This window comes from Mesoplodon densirostris, chromosome 8 (genome assembly GCF_025265405.1).
Source record: "Mesoplodon densirostris isolate mMesDen1 chromosome 8, mMesDen1 primary haplotype, whole genome shotgun sequence".
NCBI lineage: Eukaryota > Metazoa > Chordata > Mammalia > Artiodactyla > Ziphiidae > Mesoplodon > Mesoplodon densirostris.
The window spans coordinates 64,284,876-64,304,848 of record NC_082668.1 but is presented as its reverse complement, the minus strand read 5'-3'; the positions used below and the strand labels follow the sequence as shown (position 1 = coordinate 64,304,848).

Sequence of the window (19,973 nt, the reverse complement as noted above, 5' to 3'; positions counted from 1 at the left end):
TTAGCTTATCGTGGAGGTAAGAATTGTACTTTGTAATGAGGTGGATAGACCTAGAGTCTGTCATACAGAGTGAAGTAAGTCGGAAAGAGAAAGACAAATACTGTATGCTAACACATATATATGGAATTTAAGAAAAAAAAATGTCATGAAGAACCTAGGGGTAAAACAGGAATAAAGACACAGACCTACTTGAGAATGGATTTGAGGATACGGGGAGGGGGAAGGGTAAGCTGTGACAAAGCGAGAGAGAGGCATGGACATATATACACTACCAAACGTAAGGTAGATAGCTAGTGGGAGGCAGCCGCATAGCACAGGGAGATCAGATCGGTGCTCTGTGACTGCCTGGAGGGGTGGGATAGGGAGGGTTGGAGGGAGGGAGACGCAAGAGGGAAGGGATATGGGAACAGATGTATATGTATAACTGATTGACTTTGTTATAAAGCAGAAACTAACACACCATTGTGAAGCAATTATACTCCAATAAAGTTGTAAAAAAAAAAAAAGAATGCAAAAAAAAAAAATTGTACTTAAAATACCCAATTCTTAGACACAAATTTCTGACACAATCCCATACGACCTTTTGAAGAAGGTGCATACAACACTTTTCTAACTTTTGTGTAGATTTTTATAAAATTACTCGATTTTTATAAATATGCTGACTTTAAACAAAACTATTCTTAGAGTCTTCTAAAAATTAACAATACTATCTTTTTTGTACATTATAGAGTGTCTTCTTTTTTCTCACCTCCAATACAGCCTTGAAAATTCTAAGTCAGAGCCCAGAGAACAGCATCAAAAATAATTATGAACCAGAGTGATTCTCTCAAATAAAATAGAAGGTTATTGTAAATAGTGTCAACCTAGATGTCCATCAACAGATGAATGGATGAAGAAGATGTGGCACATATATACAATGGAATATTACTCAGCCATAAAAAGAAACGAGGTTGAGTTATTAGTAGTGAGGTGGATGGACCTAGAGTCTGTCATACGTAGTGAAGTAAGTCAGAAAGAGAAAAACAAATACTGTATGCTAACACATATATATGGAATCTGAAAAAAAAAAACCAATGCACTGATGAACTTAGTTGCAGGGCAGGAATAAAGACGTAGATGTAGAGAATGGACTTGATGACATGGGGTGGGAGGGCGAAGCTGGGGATAAGTGCGAGTAGCATCGACATATATACGCTACCAAATGTAAAATAGTTGGCTGCTGGGAAGCAGCAGCATAGCACAGGGAGATTGGGTCCGTGCTTTGTGACCACTTAGAGGGGTGGGATAGGGAGGATGGAAGGGAGGTTCAAGAGGGAGGGGATATGGGGACATGTGCATGCATATGGCTGATTCGTTTTGTTTTTTAACAGAAACTAACACGGTATTGTGAAGCAATTATACTCCAATAAAAATCTATTAAAAAAAAATAGGGGGCTTCCCTGGTGGCGCAGTGGTTGGGAGTCCGCCTGCCGATGCAGAGGACACGGGTTCGTGCCCCGGTCCAGGAAGATCCCACATGCCGCGGAGCGGCTGGGCCGATGAGCCATGGCCACTGAGCCAGCGCATCCGGAGCCTGTGCTCCGCAACGGTAGAGGCCACAACAGTGAGAGGCCTGCGTACTGCCAAAATAAATAAATAAATAAATAAATTAATTAAAAAAAATAGGCTAGAATGCATGATAGAAAGATATTGAGAGGACAGTAACTTTAAGCAAAGGGATTAGGATTTTCTCTTTTCTCTCCCCCAAATCTTAGTCACCTTTATCCTCATTGAATCCTCATTGAAACACTTACTTATACATGATTTTGCTAGGTACAGTACATGAGACCTGCAAAAATATACCATTGCTTTGAGATTTACAGTTCTAAGAGAAAACTAAGAGAGACATACAAATAGTGACCTTAAAATACCAAACCAGTACAAGTAGTCAGGATGAAGAAATAATCCATTATTGTTCCTAAAAATGTTTCAGCAATTTTATCTTCATTTTTAGCACAGAATGAGAAGTACATTGATAATGGCCATTTGAATATCCTCATCCATTCATTCACTAATTTAACACTGCACATTTTTGAGTACTCTCAAATATCATCAAGCCACTCTGCTAGTTGCAGATAAAGGTAAACTAGAGTTCTCTTTAGAGTCTGGCCGTCTAGTGGACGGACAGACAGACATGGATAATTAGCTTGTTGTAACCCACTTTGGCTATTGAGATGGTAGAGATACGCACTGAGTACTAAGGATGTCCTAACTCACCACAGAGGTTTGGGAAAGCTTTTTGGAGGAGGTGTGGCTTGAGCTGAGTCAAACAGGATGTTAATTTAGCAAAGAATAGACACTGATTTAAATATAAACATCAGCACAGAGTAGCATGCATCAGGGATTATAACTGTCATTTTCCTGGCACATAAATCTTGGGTCAGAGAGAGGTGGGAAAAAACTGGAAAAGAGGACTCAGTGATAGCTTTCTATTGAGGAACTTGGACTTGAGCCATTCCAATGCAGTAATTTGATTAGAAATTGTTCTTAACCTTTGACTTCAGTTTCAAGGTCACCATCTCTGACGGCACTATCCCAGTCCTACATTTCGTATTTAGCCATTGCATCTCCTATTTTACCTCTATTTTTTTAGGCCAATTGATTTTGTATACAAAAAGGGTATATTTACATTACTGAAATTGGGTAGCAGGAGTATTTAGGTTCTATTTAAATAATCAGAGAAAGATGAATTGGCAGACTGATATACCATTCTCCAGGCATTCATAAGCCATTTCTTGAAGGAAGCTAAGAGTCCTAATGTTATAGATCACATTTTATTGCATTTCGATGGAAAGAGCTGGTATTTTTGGATACAACTCATACTTTGGGAGGAAAGCAATACCTGATTTTCCTTACGTGGATGTGGGCTTTACTATGAATAATGAGAAATAAACTTATTTTCCAAGAAAATCTCATCGATTATACATGTTTACAGTTAAATGTTTTCCCTAAGCATACTTTTGGGCCTATTTGGGACACCCAAATAAATGCATTAAAAATCAAATTATTTTTTTTTAGGATTTTGAAGAAAAGTAGCATTATTCCTACACTCCAGAAACAAAAAGGATACCAGATAAATTCTGTATACAGAAAGAGTTGATCATTTGCATTCAAAAGAATGCTTTTTTCTGCACAGAGATTCACTGTAAGAATGCTTTAAATATCATGTTTAGCTAAGATACTTTAAACTTGATATGACACCGGTAAACAAATATCATATACCTAACTTTACAAGAAAATATTAATATATGCCCATTCTAGGGTCATGGAATAAAGAGAGGAGAAACTTTCAGAGGAGATCAAAGGACTTTTTTTCTATTGTTTACAATCACAGTAGTGTATTAATGCTAAGGAAGTATTGCTGGAGAGTTACAGCAAACAGCCCTCTGGATCTGGCCTATTATTGAAGGAAAGATGCCATTTGACCTAATGAAATCAGAAATTGATTAAATGCAGTTCATCTAAGGGGAAATATGGTCAGGGAGTTACTGCCAGGGTCAAGAGGAGATGGGGTGATCTAGTGCTTGAGTGCTGATAGGGTTAGATAGACTTTCAGAGTAGCTGATGCTACAAGATACATGACAATGGACACCGACAGGTCAGAGAGCGAGATCAACCCCTTAGATGGGAAGGAAGAGATTAATCAGAACATCCTTTGCTCAGCTTATAACTAAGTCCTCTTATCCAATGATTCACGGAGAACTGAAAGTTTTGAAGAGACTGTAATCTATGGGTCCCAGGAAAGTTGAATTGCTGCTGTCTTGGAAACACGTCAGAACAACTGCTGTGGTCACACAGTGCCTCAGTGAAGCCCTGGAACCTTCGTGAATAATACTGTTTTGACAAAGTAATTCAGATGTCTGATTATCAAGTGTGCATCTAATCTTTACTGTTTGTTTGTTTTTCTCATAATGTTTAACTCTTCCAGCTTTGGCAATGTAAATTTTCTTTTAAAACTTTTCATTTTTTTCTTCACCAAACTGGAATTTTTGTTTGTTTGTTTGTTTTTTTGGTGTGGTATGCGGGCCTCTCACTGTTGTGGCCTCTCCCATTGCGGAGCACAAGGCTCTGGACGCGCAGGCTCAGAGGCCATGGCTCGTGGGCCCAGCCGCTCCGTGGCATGTGGGATCTTCCCGGACTGGGGCATGAACCCGTGTCCCCTGCATCGGCAGGCGGACTCTCAACCACTGTGCCACCAGGGAAGCCCCAAACTGGAATATTTTGAAATAAGGAACTCCCTTAACCTGTGGGAAACAATCAAGAAGAGAGCTGACACTCACCGTTCCTTAGATATTGTCTGTCTTAAATGTCAACTACGAACTGGCATTTTCTATTGGCCCTTGCCATCTACCTCTACAAGGATTAAATCATATGTTGCTGCAGCTGCTGACTTTCAACACCCCCTGAAAGGAGTTCAGGTGGAGAGCAGAAATGAGGCACTCTGTGCTCTGGGAAAAACTGGCAGAACAGGTCTTCAGATAGTTAGATTTTTTCAGGAGCCAATTTTATGACACCAATTCTTGTATCTCTTCATATCTGGAAAAGTGCTAAAATCCTTCATGGTGACCTCTGCTCCTTGTGACTAGCAGAAACCGTCTGTGAAAAATATGTGCTTGATTGCATGTATTCCCCTTCACCAAAATCACATATATACTGACCTTGCCCCCTGCCTCTGTGGAGCAGTTTCTCAGAACTATCTGGGATGCTGTCTCCCGGGCTGCAGTCCTCATTTTGCCCCAAATAAAACTCTCACATTGTGCGTTGTTTTTTTTTAAGTCAACGTAACTATAGTAAAGCAAATTTATTTTTATTTTCACACTTTAGTTCAATAGTTTATTTTTCTCAGGTGGATATTGAATGAAATTGGTGCCAGGGTACCAATATTGATTTTAGTGGGAAAAAAAAAATCAGATAATTGACCACCTTATCTGAATCTGGATCTTTCTGACAACACATTTATCCATAATATTCTACACAACTATTATGATTTTTTGTATGTGTGTCCAGGTAAGAGATTTTCTGTTTCTTCAGAGCTAGATATAATTTCTTTGTGCAATTTTAATATTGTTTTCATTTTCTTGGCAGATGGCTTATTCATCTTACTATTTTCATGCATTGGCAAGATTAGGCTGTTTTATACAAAATTCTTAATAAGAAGAAACTTTAACATATGTATTTATATGACTCTCCAGAACAGGCCTCACAATATGTTGTGAACAATTGCTAATTATATATTTATCCAGGAAACTAGTATGACTTTTCCATTTTGGATAATAATAAACATTTTAATAAATTTTGTTAATTATATAGTTACCAGAATGGTCACAGTAGTCACAAGAAAAAATATATTGGCTTTTGGAGAAAAAGTAGGAAAATAATGATTTATCAATGTTTTATATTTAAAGAGGTCTTAATGTAACTCATACTCAGAAAATTTGACTTTTCTTTTAAAATTTTCAAATTACAATTAGAAAATGTATATATTCTTTTATTGAATTGTGAACATGAGTAATGCCTAATTGTGTGTGTGTGTGTGTGTGTGTATGTGTGTGTATACTCCAGTTTTTAATTGTGAAACTTTCAAACATAGAGAAAACAATAGCATCATGATCACTCCTATAGATACCACCTAGATTCAACAAATGTTAACATTTGGGACAATGCCAGACTAATCTCTCATTACATACATGTCTTACAAAGAACATCTGTCCTTGCTGAGGACTCACTTCCCCACCCATGCTGCAAAAACTTCCTCTCCAGTCCTTCATTCTCTCCTTTTCTGACTATTTCTTCTGGCTTGGAGGCCTTGCATTCCCTACTTGCCATCACTGGGGATTTTCAGGGTCCAGGAATCTCCTGGACAAAGCCATTCTGAGAATCCTGATTGCATTGGTGGAGTTGGTGTAAAGGTGGGGGGAGGAGAAAAAGGGAAACCAGATGGAAAGCAATGCTACTGGGAAGGCAGAGCTCCTAGGACAGAGGTGCAACAAACTCAGAATGAAGTGTTCCCTAGAAACAACATTCAAAATGATTGCATAAGATTCAAGTGTGCTTTTGCGGCTAGTACATGGTTTCCTTACGAAAATGTGTTGAGGTCTAAGCAACCAGTTTACAATTGGATTTTGAGAACTTAGTCTACATACAGTTGTGGATTGCCAGTATTATAATTATTTAGATTAGCACAAAAATTAACTGTCTTCTCTATCACACTTGTTTTCACTTGGCATGACCATTATTACTTTGCAGGCAAATTTTTAAACAAAAATGTCACTAAAGTTTCACAAGCATTTTCATTTTCTGCACTGTATAAATATCTCAATCCAATTTTTCCATTCTTATCTTTATTCCTGTAGCCTTGTACATACATTCTTGTTACATACATCACTAAGGAGCTGTGGAATTAGGAAATCCATATTTAAAATACTTTTAGGATTTCACCCAGAACACATTTGGTTTTTATGATGGTTTCATCAAAAGACAGTTAACAGGAAACCCATTTCCTTTCGGTTCTATTACTTTTGATTTTATTCTTCTAACTTATGTTCATTTTGGGGTGCTTATTTATAATGCTAAGTATCAATTTTGTATAAACTTATTCAAGATTTCCATACATGGATTTACAGCTTAGCAATTGATTAGCATGAGATATACTACTCCTAAAGCATAATCTAAATACAAAAATAATTTTAAAAGTTTAAAGTACAGATGTGTGGAGCCAAGAATTGTAGTGGTGTGCCTTCAGATATATCTATTAATGAAAAATAATAAATACATGAATGAGGGAATAAACTAAAGGTATGGCTAAAGCAATGGTGAAATGGCTAGATGCTGAATCCTTTCCATCAACTGGAATTTCTTAATGAACTGCTCTTCCGGGAATAAATGAATCAAGAGTATTTTTTGGCTCCCTTGTGCTAGTTCCTGGTGTGCTGCTTCCAAGAATACCCTGGCTGCCATTTTCACCTAGGGAGTCGACAGGGGAAAGACCAGCTGCTCATATTTAGATTTTTGCAGCCATAACTCCCATATCCAGTTCTGGCTCCTTTCCCCTATTTTCTCTACACTCAGAGAGAAGATGTCAAGTATATATGCCTTGCTCCAGTCTTCTATCAGACACCACCCTTGGCTCATGCCCTAGTTTGGTGCCATCTGCTTGGGGACATAGAGGGTAATAATAAGAGCTCCTACTTATTGAGTGCCTGCTGTGAGCTAAGTATTTACATATCTAATTTCACATTCTCACTTGATCCTGCAAGGACAGTATTAGATCCATTTTTATAGATCTAGAAAGTAAAGCTCAGAAAAGTTAAGAAAGCTCTCCAAGGTTTCTTGGATTTATATTTGAGCTTTTCCTCTTTGCCATCAGTGGAAGACACTTCTCTTTCCTCGGAAAAATATGTTAGCATTTTCTTTGACTGACTCTCCACTTTCCATAACGGCCCTCCCTGGAGAGCTGCTCTCCCACTCTCATCCCATGCTGGTGTCCTGAATTTCCCACAGTGATTTGGCCCTTACATTGAATTTTCTGGCTTCTTGTCTATTAGACTCCACTGATATCTTAAAATATCTGATTAGTACTTAATAGTGTTGGCAGGTTAGAATCATATTTTAAAAAGGAAAGTATATTTAAGCTCTTAACTTTCTGATTCACTCACTGAAAGTACATATTTTTTTCCCATGTTATACAGAGAAACTGGACAATGAAATGACCACCTGTTAGCTGCTAATGATGTTCACATGCCTTTAAAAAAAGTAATTCTGGCTTTATCTGTCTACAATCTTGGCGACAAAACTTGTGGGAACATCAAGGGCACAGGAAGCCAAAGGCAGCAAACTGACAATAAAGTTTGTTCTTAGACTGCTAATAAGGAAGGAGATACTGTGACTCTCTAACTCCACATAATTATTTAATCTCAAGAGGGTGACATAAAACCGAATGCATGCTTTAAAAACCTAAGTTTGGGTGCTCAAATCTGGGACTGAGATCAGAGGGGTTTCACAGAGCCTATTTCCTACTTGAAAAAATATTTTAAAAAGCATCAAATATAAAATATGCCAATCACTATTTTAAATGCATAGCTAATTTGATATTGTGTGGGTGGGTCAATCATTATGCCTTTCAAATGAAAATGAATATGTAAATACCAAATGAACTTCATTCAAAGTATTAGATGGATATTAACTGTATCCTACGTTGCAAAAAATATACTAGTCCTAAAAAAGGCTTACAACTATAAATATCCACCAAAATACAGAAAAGAAGCATTTTCTAAAATTAGAGCTAGCAGTAAAGATTAAATGACCCTTTTAGTTTAACAGTGAGATCAAAGTCCAAAGGCAACATCTGGTTTTAATTCTTTTGCTAATATGTTTTTGGGTCCCTATTTAACTTTATTGATTTATATGGATCTCATCTTTAATGTAATATTTCCACCCAAGTCCAAGGTTAATATAAACTAAGTTTACCTTTTATTTGTTCACTTCACTATAGTGTGATGGTTAAAAGCACAGACTCTAATATCGGTTTGCTTGGGTTTGAAACTTGTCTCCATAACTTGTTTTTGTACAAGTTGCTTTAATTTTCTGTGCCTCAGTTTCCTCACCTTAAAAAATAGGGTTAATAATGGTACCTATGTCATTGGGTTAGTAGAAGGATTAAGTAAATCAATATAAGACAAGCACTTAGAACAATGCCTGAATAGTAAGTACTCAGTATTTGCTAGCTATCATTACTTTTTAACTGCAAAGAGAAAGGTTAATATGAGGTCATTATACAGTTAAATACATTTTGAAATGAATAGAATGAATCATATGTCTCTTTCCTTGTCTTTAGACAGGATCGAATTTAAGCCCAAAATAGACAAATAATTGTCTTTCCCAGTTAAAAATAAATTCTAAAGAGAAGCGGCTGGTATTCCACCTGTAGGAATTTTTTTCCCCAGTATGGTCTGAAAACATTTCAAGTGACTACTGCTGAATACAAAACCATTTACCTCAATGTTTCTCACACACACTTTTATAAACCTTTATTGTCTCCTGAGCTTTAGGCTTCAGAAATGTGCCAAGGTCTCCTCCAAACCAGCAATTGTATCTGAGATTCCAGAGCTACTGCTCATTGCCTCATGCATCCTTTTACATCCACTACAAATGTTTATGTAGTTAACATTAATTATGTACTCACAGTTGAATTCTAATTCTAAAATCTTATGTCTGATCCCATATAAAGTCAAGAGGGACAATGACCAGTAATTAAAGAGAAATCTTCAAATGAGATAACTTCAAACTGTACCATCATATGGAAAACTTTTAAAAATGGCATTGTTTATCTTCCACAAATAATTTGGAAAGCACCATACAGTCCAAGACATTAACACTGATAATTTTAAGCTCTAACTTAACACAACTGGCTAACTAAATATGTACCTAACAGTTGTTGAAATTATGGTATGGTTCTTTGAATAATGACAGTTTTGAAAGGGTGTTCCAACTCAAAGTTGTCATGCTGTTTCTAGATTTGGGTTCCTAATAATTTAGATTTGGAAGATATAATATCACATATAAATAGTTTCCCTCTTTCTTGCCATGTGGGTGAATGTACATGTATATTTATGTATACATATGTATAATATTCTCTAATGCACACAAGTATGTGTATCTACACATATGGTCATCTAGCATATTTACTCATATACATATGTAGATAAGGAGATATTCCATAATCAGCCTTTCTCTACTTACTAAGTTCTCCTTAAGTTCAAAAAGCTAGGATATAACTACACTGATCTTCGGTCAGAGGGAAATTGCAGAAAAAATGGTGATTCAGAAGATTCAGTGTAGGTAGACAGATGATGCAAGAAAGGTATTATAATTTACAAGACTTTGGGAAATTGTTCTTCTCTAATTCCAGAGATATCTACTTGTTCTTTTAGGAAGTTGAGACTCATGTCAACTCTGTGAGATATGCACGACACGTTTTCATAACTCCCTTTATTAAGGAATAATCAGGGTGAAGAAGGTTAAGAGATATGCTCAAGGTCACTATATAAGTGGACAGACTAGTCCTTTTCATTTCAAATTCATTTCTTTTCGAATATTAGAAATAGATGTGACCTTGGAGGGCATCTAATCCACATTCCACATTTCTAAATGTTTCTGGTGGTCTAAAAGTGTAGAAAGTTGCATAGTCTGTTGGTTTATGTTGAACCAACTATGCTGGTCACTCATATATCTTTTAATGTATGGAAATCAAATAGTCAGCTTACCAAGATTTGGAGACACTTGACATTTCCCACTCTCAAAATCAATCACCAATCTGAACGCCATGGTTATTACTCAGAGATTCAGAGGTTTGCTGTAAGCAGAGACCACGACCTTGGAACAATTATTTTTTCAAAAGGCATTACCAACAATGACGCATGCAAAGCGCCCAGACTGCCCTCCAGTGCATGAATCCCTGGCCAGAAAATGGTTACGAATCTTCCATGAGTAGTATGAGTTTGGCTCAAATCTCATTTCAATGCATTTATATTTCATAAGCACTGCATTTAAACAGAGTTAAAATGAGCAAGTCAAAAAAAAATACTTACTTAAAGATTTCCTGTTCTCTGGTTTCTGTTCTTTTATATCACTATCGCAGTGACTTAGTAGTTCAGTACTGGAGGATCTCTGAATTTTAAATAATTCCAGGTTTCTTGAAGGACTACTTGGATCCTTTGGCTGGAAATGACAATTAGATGGGATAATTTTACAAGGAAGAAAAATATGCACTGAATAGTTCTGTGATCTATTTTGCTGTTAGATTAAAGAGTTTGAAATAAGTAATTATTTTGGAATAGGGCCCCTAAACTAAGCTCAATTTTGAAATTTAATAATGAGATATATATATATATATATATATATATACACACACATATACATACATATATATATATATAAAACTTACTAAATGCTGTGCATACCCCAAGCACTCCATGCATTAACTCAATCATCACAGTAATCCTATGAGGTAGGTATTATTATTATTATCCTTATTTTCCAGACAAGGAGACTGAAGCCAAAAGAGATAAGTAATTTGCCTAAGGCCACACAGCTAGTAAATGATAGAACCTGGATTCAAACTTTCAAATGCAGGAAGTTTGACTCCAGAGTCCATTCTTAATGACAACAGCAATCTGTGTGTGTGTGTGTGTGTGTGTGTGTGTGTGTGTGCGCGCGCCTGCATGAGCACTCATGTGTGCCTGGATAAGGGAACTATATTGATGATGGGGAAAAGTCAATTTGTTATTTTATTTTTTAAAGTTTTGATCCCAAAGTTATATAATGGAAGTGTGTGATTAAATCGCAGTAAAATTACACAAAAATGTCGTAGTTTTTGTATACATTATTAAAAGCGCTCAAGAATACTTTCTTCTCAAGATTTTGCAAATATTAGTGTCCTAAAATAAGATGTTTGGTCAAGAAACAGTATAAAATGAGTAGTTTTAAATAATTTGACTCTTTTAAGAACATACTTTAAATGTGTGAATTTAGGGTAATTTCATGAAGTTCTAGATACGTAATTTTCATGAGAAGAACAATCTAGCTTAGCTGGAAGAACAATGAAAATCAGTACAAAGGATTATTGTTTACTGGTATTATAATAGTGAGTATGGGCTTAAATACATTGATATTTATTTTCAAGAATATGTATTATAGATTGCATAAACTGAAAATGTGAAAATTCAGTAGTTATTAAGCTCTTGTGTGCTTTTTACAGCCTTCAGTGAATGAATGTCTGTGTTATTTCAGAAAAAAAAATGAATGCACTGTGTTTTTGAAAGAGAGAAATTAAATGACATTTAGTTCCACAAATCCTCTCTATTGAAAATGGTTTTCGTGGACTATTTAAACTTAAAATAACTTACTAACTCTCAATTCATAGGATCTACTTAAATGCATGTGTGCTTATGCCTAAGCAATAGATTTAAATGACTACATTCTAATTAATAAAGGTAACAGCCAAAACAAATACATACCAATCTGTCAATTGCATTTTTGATAGCGTTGAACCAATCCAATATGATGAAGTCAATATCTGACTGCAGAAGGAACTCATTTCCTGATACTGTTGTGATCTAAAAAAAAATCGAGAGGTAAGCAAACCATATAAAATAAAATAGATCTCTTACATTAAAAAATATATACTTTTTTAAAAAACACACTTTAATACACTCAGATATTTTCTTGTATTCCAGTAATTGTCTTTCTGGGAACTGGGAGACTAGGATCATTTTGAACTGCTCTCTATAAACGATTTTTTCATGTCATAAAAAATATATTATTGTTTTAATAATAGAACAATTAACTCAGAGTAGGCCTAAAGCTGAATTACTCCAACTCATGGAGAAAGCAAGCCAGGAAGTTCAGAATAATGCAGACAGTATCCACTTAAGTCAGAACCTCAGAAAAATGCACCCGGGTGTGTCAGAATTCATTCTGCACTTTTGGCTCTTTCCTGTTTGTCTCTTTCAAATCTAATAGTATCTCTATATTTGATTTTCTTTTATGGAGGGCACTAAAACAGATTATTTACCAAAGAGACTAATGCAGACTTTTCTAAAAGGTCATTCTAACGGATAACATTTGGCTATTTCTACTTTCCTATCATAAAGATCTATAGGAAAGTAATAAAGGACCAATTTCCCCACAAAGGGAGTACATTAGAATAAAAGTTCATTTACATATTTGAACCTCTCATGGAGAGTACTTATCAAATGAACATTCCTGTTCCAGACTCTTAGGGCTGTTAAGTAGTTGGCAATATTTAGCATGCAACTATACGTTTTTCATTGCAGGGAATCTTTTTCTCCCTGGAATTGTGAGAGAAGAATGTGACCCTATAGAAAACAGAGCAATGCTCTTGATTTCACACATAAAGGACTACTTAGACAAGAATTTGATTAGAGTGGGTGTGGACATGCTCTTCGTATTAAGCTATCAATCTGAACTGTGAAGATTTTCCCTTTGTATTGTTGACTTTTTGTTTCAACAGGAAGATGAACATTTCCCAACTACTGTCACACATTAAGCAAGGCTTCAGAGGTTTAGAGGACTGACATTTCAAAATACTCAGTCAGGAGCTAGTCACCTCTTCTCAGCCTTACTTCCTCTAAATAGGAGGTAAACGCTGAAATGTGGCATAAGTTCAGAAAATCACAAATCATGCTACAAAATGTCTCTGTAATTCTATCATTAAAGTGACAAGTATTACTCCAAATAGCTCACTCCGAAGGTTTCAGTGATTCTTATGGCAACATTTAATGACAATAATCCTGGAGTTTTAAAGCAATCTTTGATTACACACATACATATATATTCATTTGCATTGATTTTAAGAAAAAACTATTTAGAGATGCAACATTACTCAGTGCTGCAATGCAACCATTCTTGAGTGAGTTGGATCCCAACTTTTTACAGTTGTAAGAAAAGGAACTATTCAAAGTACATGCAAATTATGAGAAGTGAAAGATTAGAAAATAAGAGGAATTTAATTATCCACACTAGCATTTGACAGATTACCAGGGCCTATCACTCTTTTTTTTAAGTAAAATTGCGTGTAAGATTCGGAATGGCTCAAAATAGCCTCCAAATAGTCCTCTGTTTTATGTATCTAGTAAAAGACAGTTAAGATGATGTTTGCTTAATTATCTGAACACACTTACAATGTTCTTTACTTACATAAAGTTCCAAATATTTACTTTATAGAGTGTTGCCACAGAAATAGTAATCTAAAAATATAAGGTCACTTCTAACTAACGTAAGAAAACTAGTAATGTCCTTGACCTCTACCTTCGTCCTAATCTGAAGGTAAATATTTTGATTAAGAATGTATTATATAATGTTACAATTTGTTAACATACACAAAGAAAAATCAATTAGCCCAAATGCAGTGTACAACCTATTTCTCTGCCATTATAAATAAACCATTATTAAAATTATAAAAAGGAACATTTTCAAAGTACCAGAAACAAACATATTCTGAGGGTTTAGGAAAGAGCCAATATGGTTCAGTTTTCAGTCTAGTAAATTCAAACAGTGATAAAATTTAAGTACTTCATCAGTGCATTTGCATTTTTGGTGCATGCTACGCAATGCAAAGGGGATCTTTACTGCTAACACAACCAAGAGCAAAATGTACTTTAAAAGTTTCTTTGTCCAAATATATTAGTGCATTAATTGTACATAATCAGTGATTTATGAATTCATTTTGAGAAGCTGGATCAGAGAACTATGTGAATGCAATTCATTCAAAACATACTATCAGAAAGATACAGTTTACATCCTTTCCTTGGTCTTCCCACTAATCTTTCAAGTTACTAGGCAGTCTGGAGAAGTCTGCTACTGCTCTCTACAGTTTAAATGCATCCACTTCTTAACTACAGTCAGTAATTGACTGTTCTGCTCCATTCCAATCACTCACAGGAAAGCAGTTTCAAAGTCTTTGGCTGGTAAAACACATTTAATTCAGGTTTCTCAATCCACTTTTTTAACATTACCTCTTTAGGTTTTCTGATAAATGGTTTGCTGAATCATACTTGCACTTTGAACAATCAAATTTTCAACACTCTTAGAAAAAATGGTATCAGTAAACGTTAGCTTTGACTAAACCATTTGACTGAGTATCTCCTGATGACACTATAGAGTGATATAGAACTGATAACAGACATAAAAGGTTTGATATTAAGCCAGGCTAATGTATTCTTTCTGTATCATGCTTTGTCTAAGGGACAGATGCTGGAATAAGGTAGATGAAGGAAGAACTTACAGAAAAGATGGGTTTAGGCAAGAGCTGTTGGTCTCCACTTTGCTTCAAAGCCTACTTTAGACAAATGCCTCTTGAAATCCCTTATCTCCACTAAGTTGTATTTTGAAGGGATATATCCTGGCACCAAAGCCATCTCAATTAAATTTTCTGGTGTTGTCGAGAATAGATATATTTAAATACCTGTCAGGAAATTTGCCTGAAACTTTTTCTCACTAAATAATGACCATCTGAATTCTTGCTGGTAATAAGCGTATGCCTAAGAAATTATATAAGCATATCCACTGGGCAACACACAGAATAGACACATTCCTCAAGACTCTGGTGTTAATTCTGCAATAGTTTCCCTGGGCTAGGGACATAACTTAGTCTGTGTCCTTGTTAGGGCTCCTCTGAAGATGAAAGCAGGTACATCCCAGCTCCAAACTCCGCTGATTAGAGACAAGGAGAGAAGAAATTTGTTTTCTAACCTTTAATTAACAAATGGAGTATAGTTATGCTAATTTAAAGCTGCTTAAAGGACTTTTAATGAGTAGGGTTTATGTTTAAGTATTGCCCTTTTCAATATTGTCAATTAAGTACTGCTCTTGTCAAAATGCATTCCGGCAGTTAGTCTTTCCCCTGTTGGATGTTCATTTAAATGAGAAATTAATATGTAGGATGGTATTTATATTATTAACATTTTCCATACTTTGGTTTATCAGAAGAGAAACAAAAAATTTTCAGAACATCACTTTTTTTTTCCTGATTGTAAGACATTAAATTTACTGTGGAGAATTTAGAAAAACTAAAGATAATGAAAAAACAAATTAAAATTATTCATAGCTCCATAGAGGAAACATTATAGACATATTACTTTAGTTATTTTTCAGTCTTTTATAAATAATAACCAAATGTATGTGATAATGATCAATGAACAACTTTACGATATAGATACCTCATCAGTAAAACATATTTGATGGTTAAATATTGTCAGCTACTTCCATTCCAGTTGACCTCAAATGAATGTTGGGAGACTATCAAAGGTGCTAGAGTTAACAAGTGACATGTGTTCCCCTTTTTGATAGTAACAACTTTCCTACTGCAGAATAAACCCCACACATAATTTTAGCTCAGGAGAATGAGAAGATGTATTTCTCACCGAACATCCCCCTAATCATCAATAAGGACTGATTAAACATCTATTAAGTGCAAGGCACATTGTTAGAAGCTAAGAATACACAACCCTCACCCTCAAGAGCTCACAATCTGTTTGGATAAATAGGACATATGAGTATAAGGATAAATAACAATAGAAAATGGCTTATACTAAGTCCCAATCTGAGTGGCACAGACAATGCTCATGTCAAGATTTCAGAAGAGGGAGTAATTACTGCAGATGCATTTGTATCATGGAATTATATATAAACTATTGGTCATGATATGTTATTCTTTAAAGGTTGACTTTATCAGAACTTTAGTATATTAAGGATATGAATACTACCACTTGGTATGCAAAGTGATATCAGCTTTAATGATCTCAAAGCACACATTAAACATTCTTCAAATGCAGCTTTCTTCCACTATCATAAAGTAATTTTGCAAATGAAGAAGATGAAGCAACTGAGGAAAATGAAAATGCCATTCTATCACATTGGCATCACTTTAAATGACAGAATTAAGAGATTACAAAGATCTTGATTTCTAGTTCACTAGTTCTTAGCAAACAGTTGTATACAGTCAAGGACTCTGTGCATATGGGAAAAGGACCATGATGACTTGGTTTCAGTTGTGAAATTTGCAATACAGATCTTAGACAAAAGTTGCTTGTTTCTTTACTGTTATGCTAAAGATAGCACAATTTTAAAAGATCAACCAATATTGTTTCTCAGATGTTTTCTTTTTTTTCCCCTCAAAAACAGCTACTATCCTGCTACAAAAAAAAAAAAAAAAAAAAAAATCTAATGGAGCACCCAAAAAACTCTTTGAGATTCTAGAAAGAACTAAAACAATCCTATGTTTGAACTAAATATCTTTCACATTTTGCTTAAGATCAAACTTTGACGATGAGCCTAAGGAGGGTTTATTCCATCTTAATAAAGTTGAAACTGTATATAGGAAATGTGTAATAAAATATGCCAGATATCCAAAGAGCCTTGAAAAATGTTAAATCGTGTGGCTACAGTGATTCTACAAGTAAGCAGATTACCCATTTAAGAGGAATGGAATTTAATTGCTACTATATTTGGAGACACTTTGGACTTCTTGATGAAATCATTATGTTTAAATTAAGTAGATATAAAAAGTTATGTCAAAGTATAGCAAATTCATTTGAAGTGAAAATAAATTTTTTTATTAATTTTGGTTGTATCTTTATTTAATTCTAATAGCATAAGAAATATATATCTTGGCCACATGATAGTGAGATGTCAAGACCTAAAATTGAAGCAATAATGCTTTGAAAAAAACCCTCAGATTAACATTTTTTTTCATCTTGCATCACACACCACATTTGATACGGACGTTGTCATGGTTATACTAATAGTTAAATTACTTGGTCTCAAAGGTGTTTATGACCACCAAAGAAATTACATTATCAAGCTGCATGTCTGTCTCAAATTACAATCTGGTTTGAGTAACTCCTAACATTTTTCTTAACATGTCGAGCAAAGTTAACATAAAACTTAGGGTAAAATATCAGTTAGAAGTAAAAGGTCTTCAATTTGTCTTTCCAAAAATGTTACTTGTTAAAACATTTTGTGAGAAAGTATCTGCCTTGTGTTCCCAATGTTGCTAGATGTTAAGTAAATATATGCTGATTAGAAAAAAAAAGTTGCTTTGGCAACTCTCTTATTAAAATGCATTTGTAACCCCCATCTGTCATGAAAGTTTTGAAAAGTTTGTTTACTTTGGATAGCAGCCTTATCCTAGCAAACAATGATAACAGTCTTCAGAAGTCGGGTGAGGAACAAGCCACTAGGGATCCATTTTCGTTTTAATTGGCACACACAAACACTTTTCTGGTCTGTCAAGAAGATCAAGCTAATATGCATGGAGGGTGTTATATTCTCAGCTTTGGGGACCAGTAAAGCTCCCTTTATTTAAGTAATTTAAATGATAGACTGCAAAAACTTTGCAAGTCAGAAAAATGTTTTATACTTTCTTAGGGAATATTTGTTTTAAGCAACGGAAAATGTTCTACATATCTAAAGATGTTGAACCTTATGTTATAATTACCCTGTTTCTTCTGACTCTGAGAAATGTTCTAAAATCCACACGCTACTAAATAAGCCTGGCCACCAAAGGATCCTGCGTATCCACAACTCCCCTTGTGTTAACAAACGTGCGTTCATTAGTTTCGAGAGGTTTATTGGATATGTTTTCAATGTGTTTGGGGTTGATTGATTTGCATGTACATTTATTGGAACCCTCAGTGGTGTCATCATATCAAAATAACCTGCTCATGTAAGCAATTTCTTATTTAATGGAAAGTAAACAAATGTTGGGCAACATACACGACAGATTTTAAGTGTGTTCTGAAATCTAAGGTTTAAGGTCAAACTTTCAAGAAACAGTGCTTTTTAACTGAAATTGAGCTGTACCTTTGACACTCAGATAATTTGGTCCCTGCATTCCTACAACACAGATTTGTTCTGCGTAATAAAACTGGTCCCGCAGTGAACATTCACACCCTGAATCACTTGCCTACTCTACCTTTCTGTTTATGAATGAAATACCCCAACTCAAACAAAGAAAAAAAAAACAAAAACTCTTGTTCATTCTTTTACCTGTAGTAAAATATTTTAACTACTGAGAAACAGTCTTCTCAATATTCATGAAAGAATGCTATCCAAGTAATGAGTAGATAGTTTAGCAGTTTCTACACGTTTGCAGTCAGCTACACCAAAACTTTTGCGTGTGGTGTTCACATGAAAAATAACGGAAAAAGTGACTACTCGAAGCAGTTGGTGTATAAAGATATCAGCTTAGAGTTTTATTGCTGTTAACGTTAATTTCTAAACTTGGGGGGAGCAACTGCCTCTAGGTAAACTCATCATCCCAGGGCTCGTGTTCGCTGGTACCCACCACTCAATCCCTGCCAACCACAGATCAGCTTCTAGCTTGAGCTATGTTCACTGTGCAAAATTACTCATTTAGTCACATGACATTTGGGAATCTGCTGCCCCCACTATTTTCAAATTGGAATGGTTTTCACTATTTCTGTGTTTACTTAAGAAATGCCCAATTTAAAGTTTTTTACCAAATATAAAAGTATAACAAACACAAAATTTCCCTTTTCCCAAGGTATACCAAATTGTTGTCTATCGTTCAATTTTTTTGTCTCATGGATAAACATTATATGTGTTTATATTTTAATGAAAAGTCATGTTTACGGTTATGTAAGTTTAATGTATTTAACTATGTATACTACCATCATCTTCCACATGGATTTAATGACAATATCTTTTTGTCTCCCCACCATCTCATCTATGTTTTCCCTTCCAATCCATGCTCCATATTGTAGCCATAGTGATCTTTCTGAAATTTGGATCTGATCATCCCATTCCTCTGCTTGATATCATTCTGAGATTCCCCACAGCTGTACACTGCAGTGCAAATAAAACCTTTAATTCAGGCTGCCAGACCCTGTGTGCTCTGCCACCTACCTGCTCTGCAGACCCCCTGTTCCACATTTTCCTTTGCACCTCTACAATCCAGCCATATTGATTTTTTTTCTTTTTTCTTTTTGTCCAGCTGTCCCATACTAATTCTTATTTCTTCCCTCAGAGTAGGTTGTTTCTCTTGGGCAGAACCTTGTGCCTTCCTCTATGATATTATTCAAATCAATTTAGATGTCAGCTTTTCAGGAAAGCGTTCTCTGAAATAGATGTTCCTCCTAATGTGCTTCTATGGTATCCTGCTTCTATTTCATCATAGGCCATACTGGTCTCCACTGCAGTTCCCTATTGATTTCTCTATTCCCCCCACTACACTATAATTACTCTGAAGCCAAGGGCAATTGTGTATCCAGTATGTGGCTGCACAACCCACACCTAAGGGGCAGTAAGTAAATAATATATAGGTAAGCTTTATCTACCTTATACGTTTCAGTGAATGCATTACATCCTATTGTTTGATATACCATAGCACACAG

The 19,973-nt window shown here is 35.3% G+C and overlaps 1 protein-coding gene across 1 annotated transcript in view; it reads right to left on the bottom strand.

Moving 5' to 3' along the window:
* ARHGAP15 (Rho GTPase activating protein 15) overlaps positions 1-19,973 on the bottom strand; it is a 591,169-nt gene that overhangs the window by 299,409 nt on the left and 271,787 nt on the right. Inside the window, exons 6-7 of the mRNA XM_060106959.1 lie at positions 12,054-12,152; positions 10,626-10,755 (exon numbers count right to left, since the gene is read on the bottom strand). Coding sequence (XP_059962942.1) covers positions 10,626-10,755; positions 12,054-12,152 — 229 coding nt within the window. The remainder of the gene's footprint in view (positions 1-10,625; positions 10,756-12,053; positions 12,153-19,973) is intronic.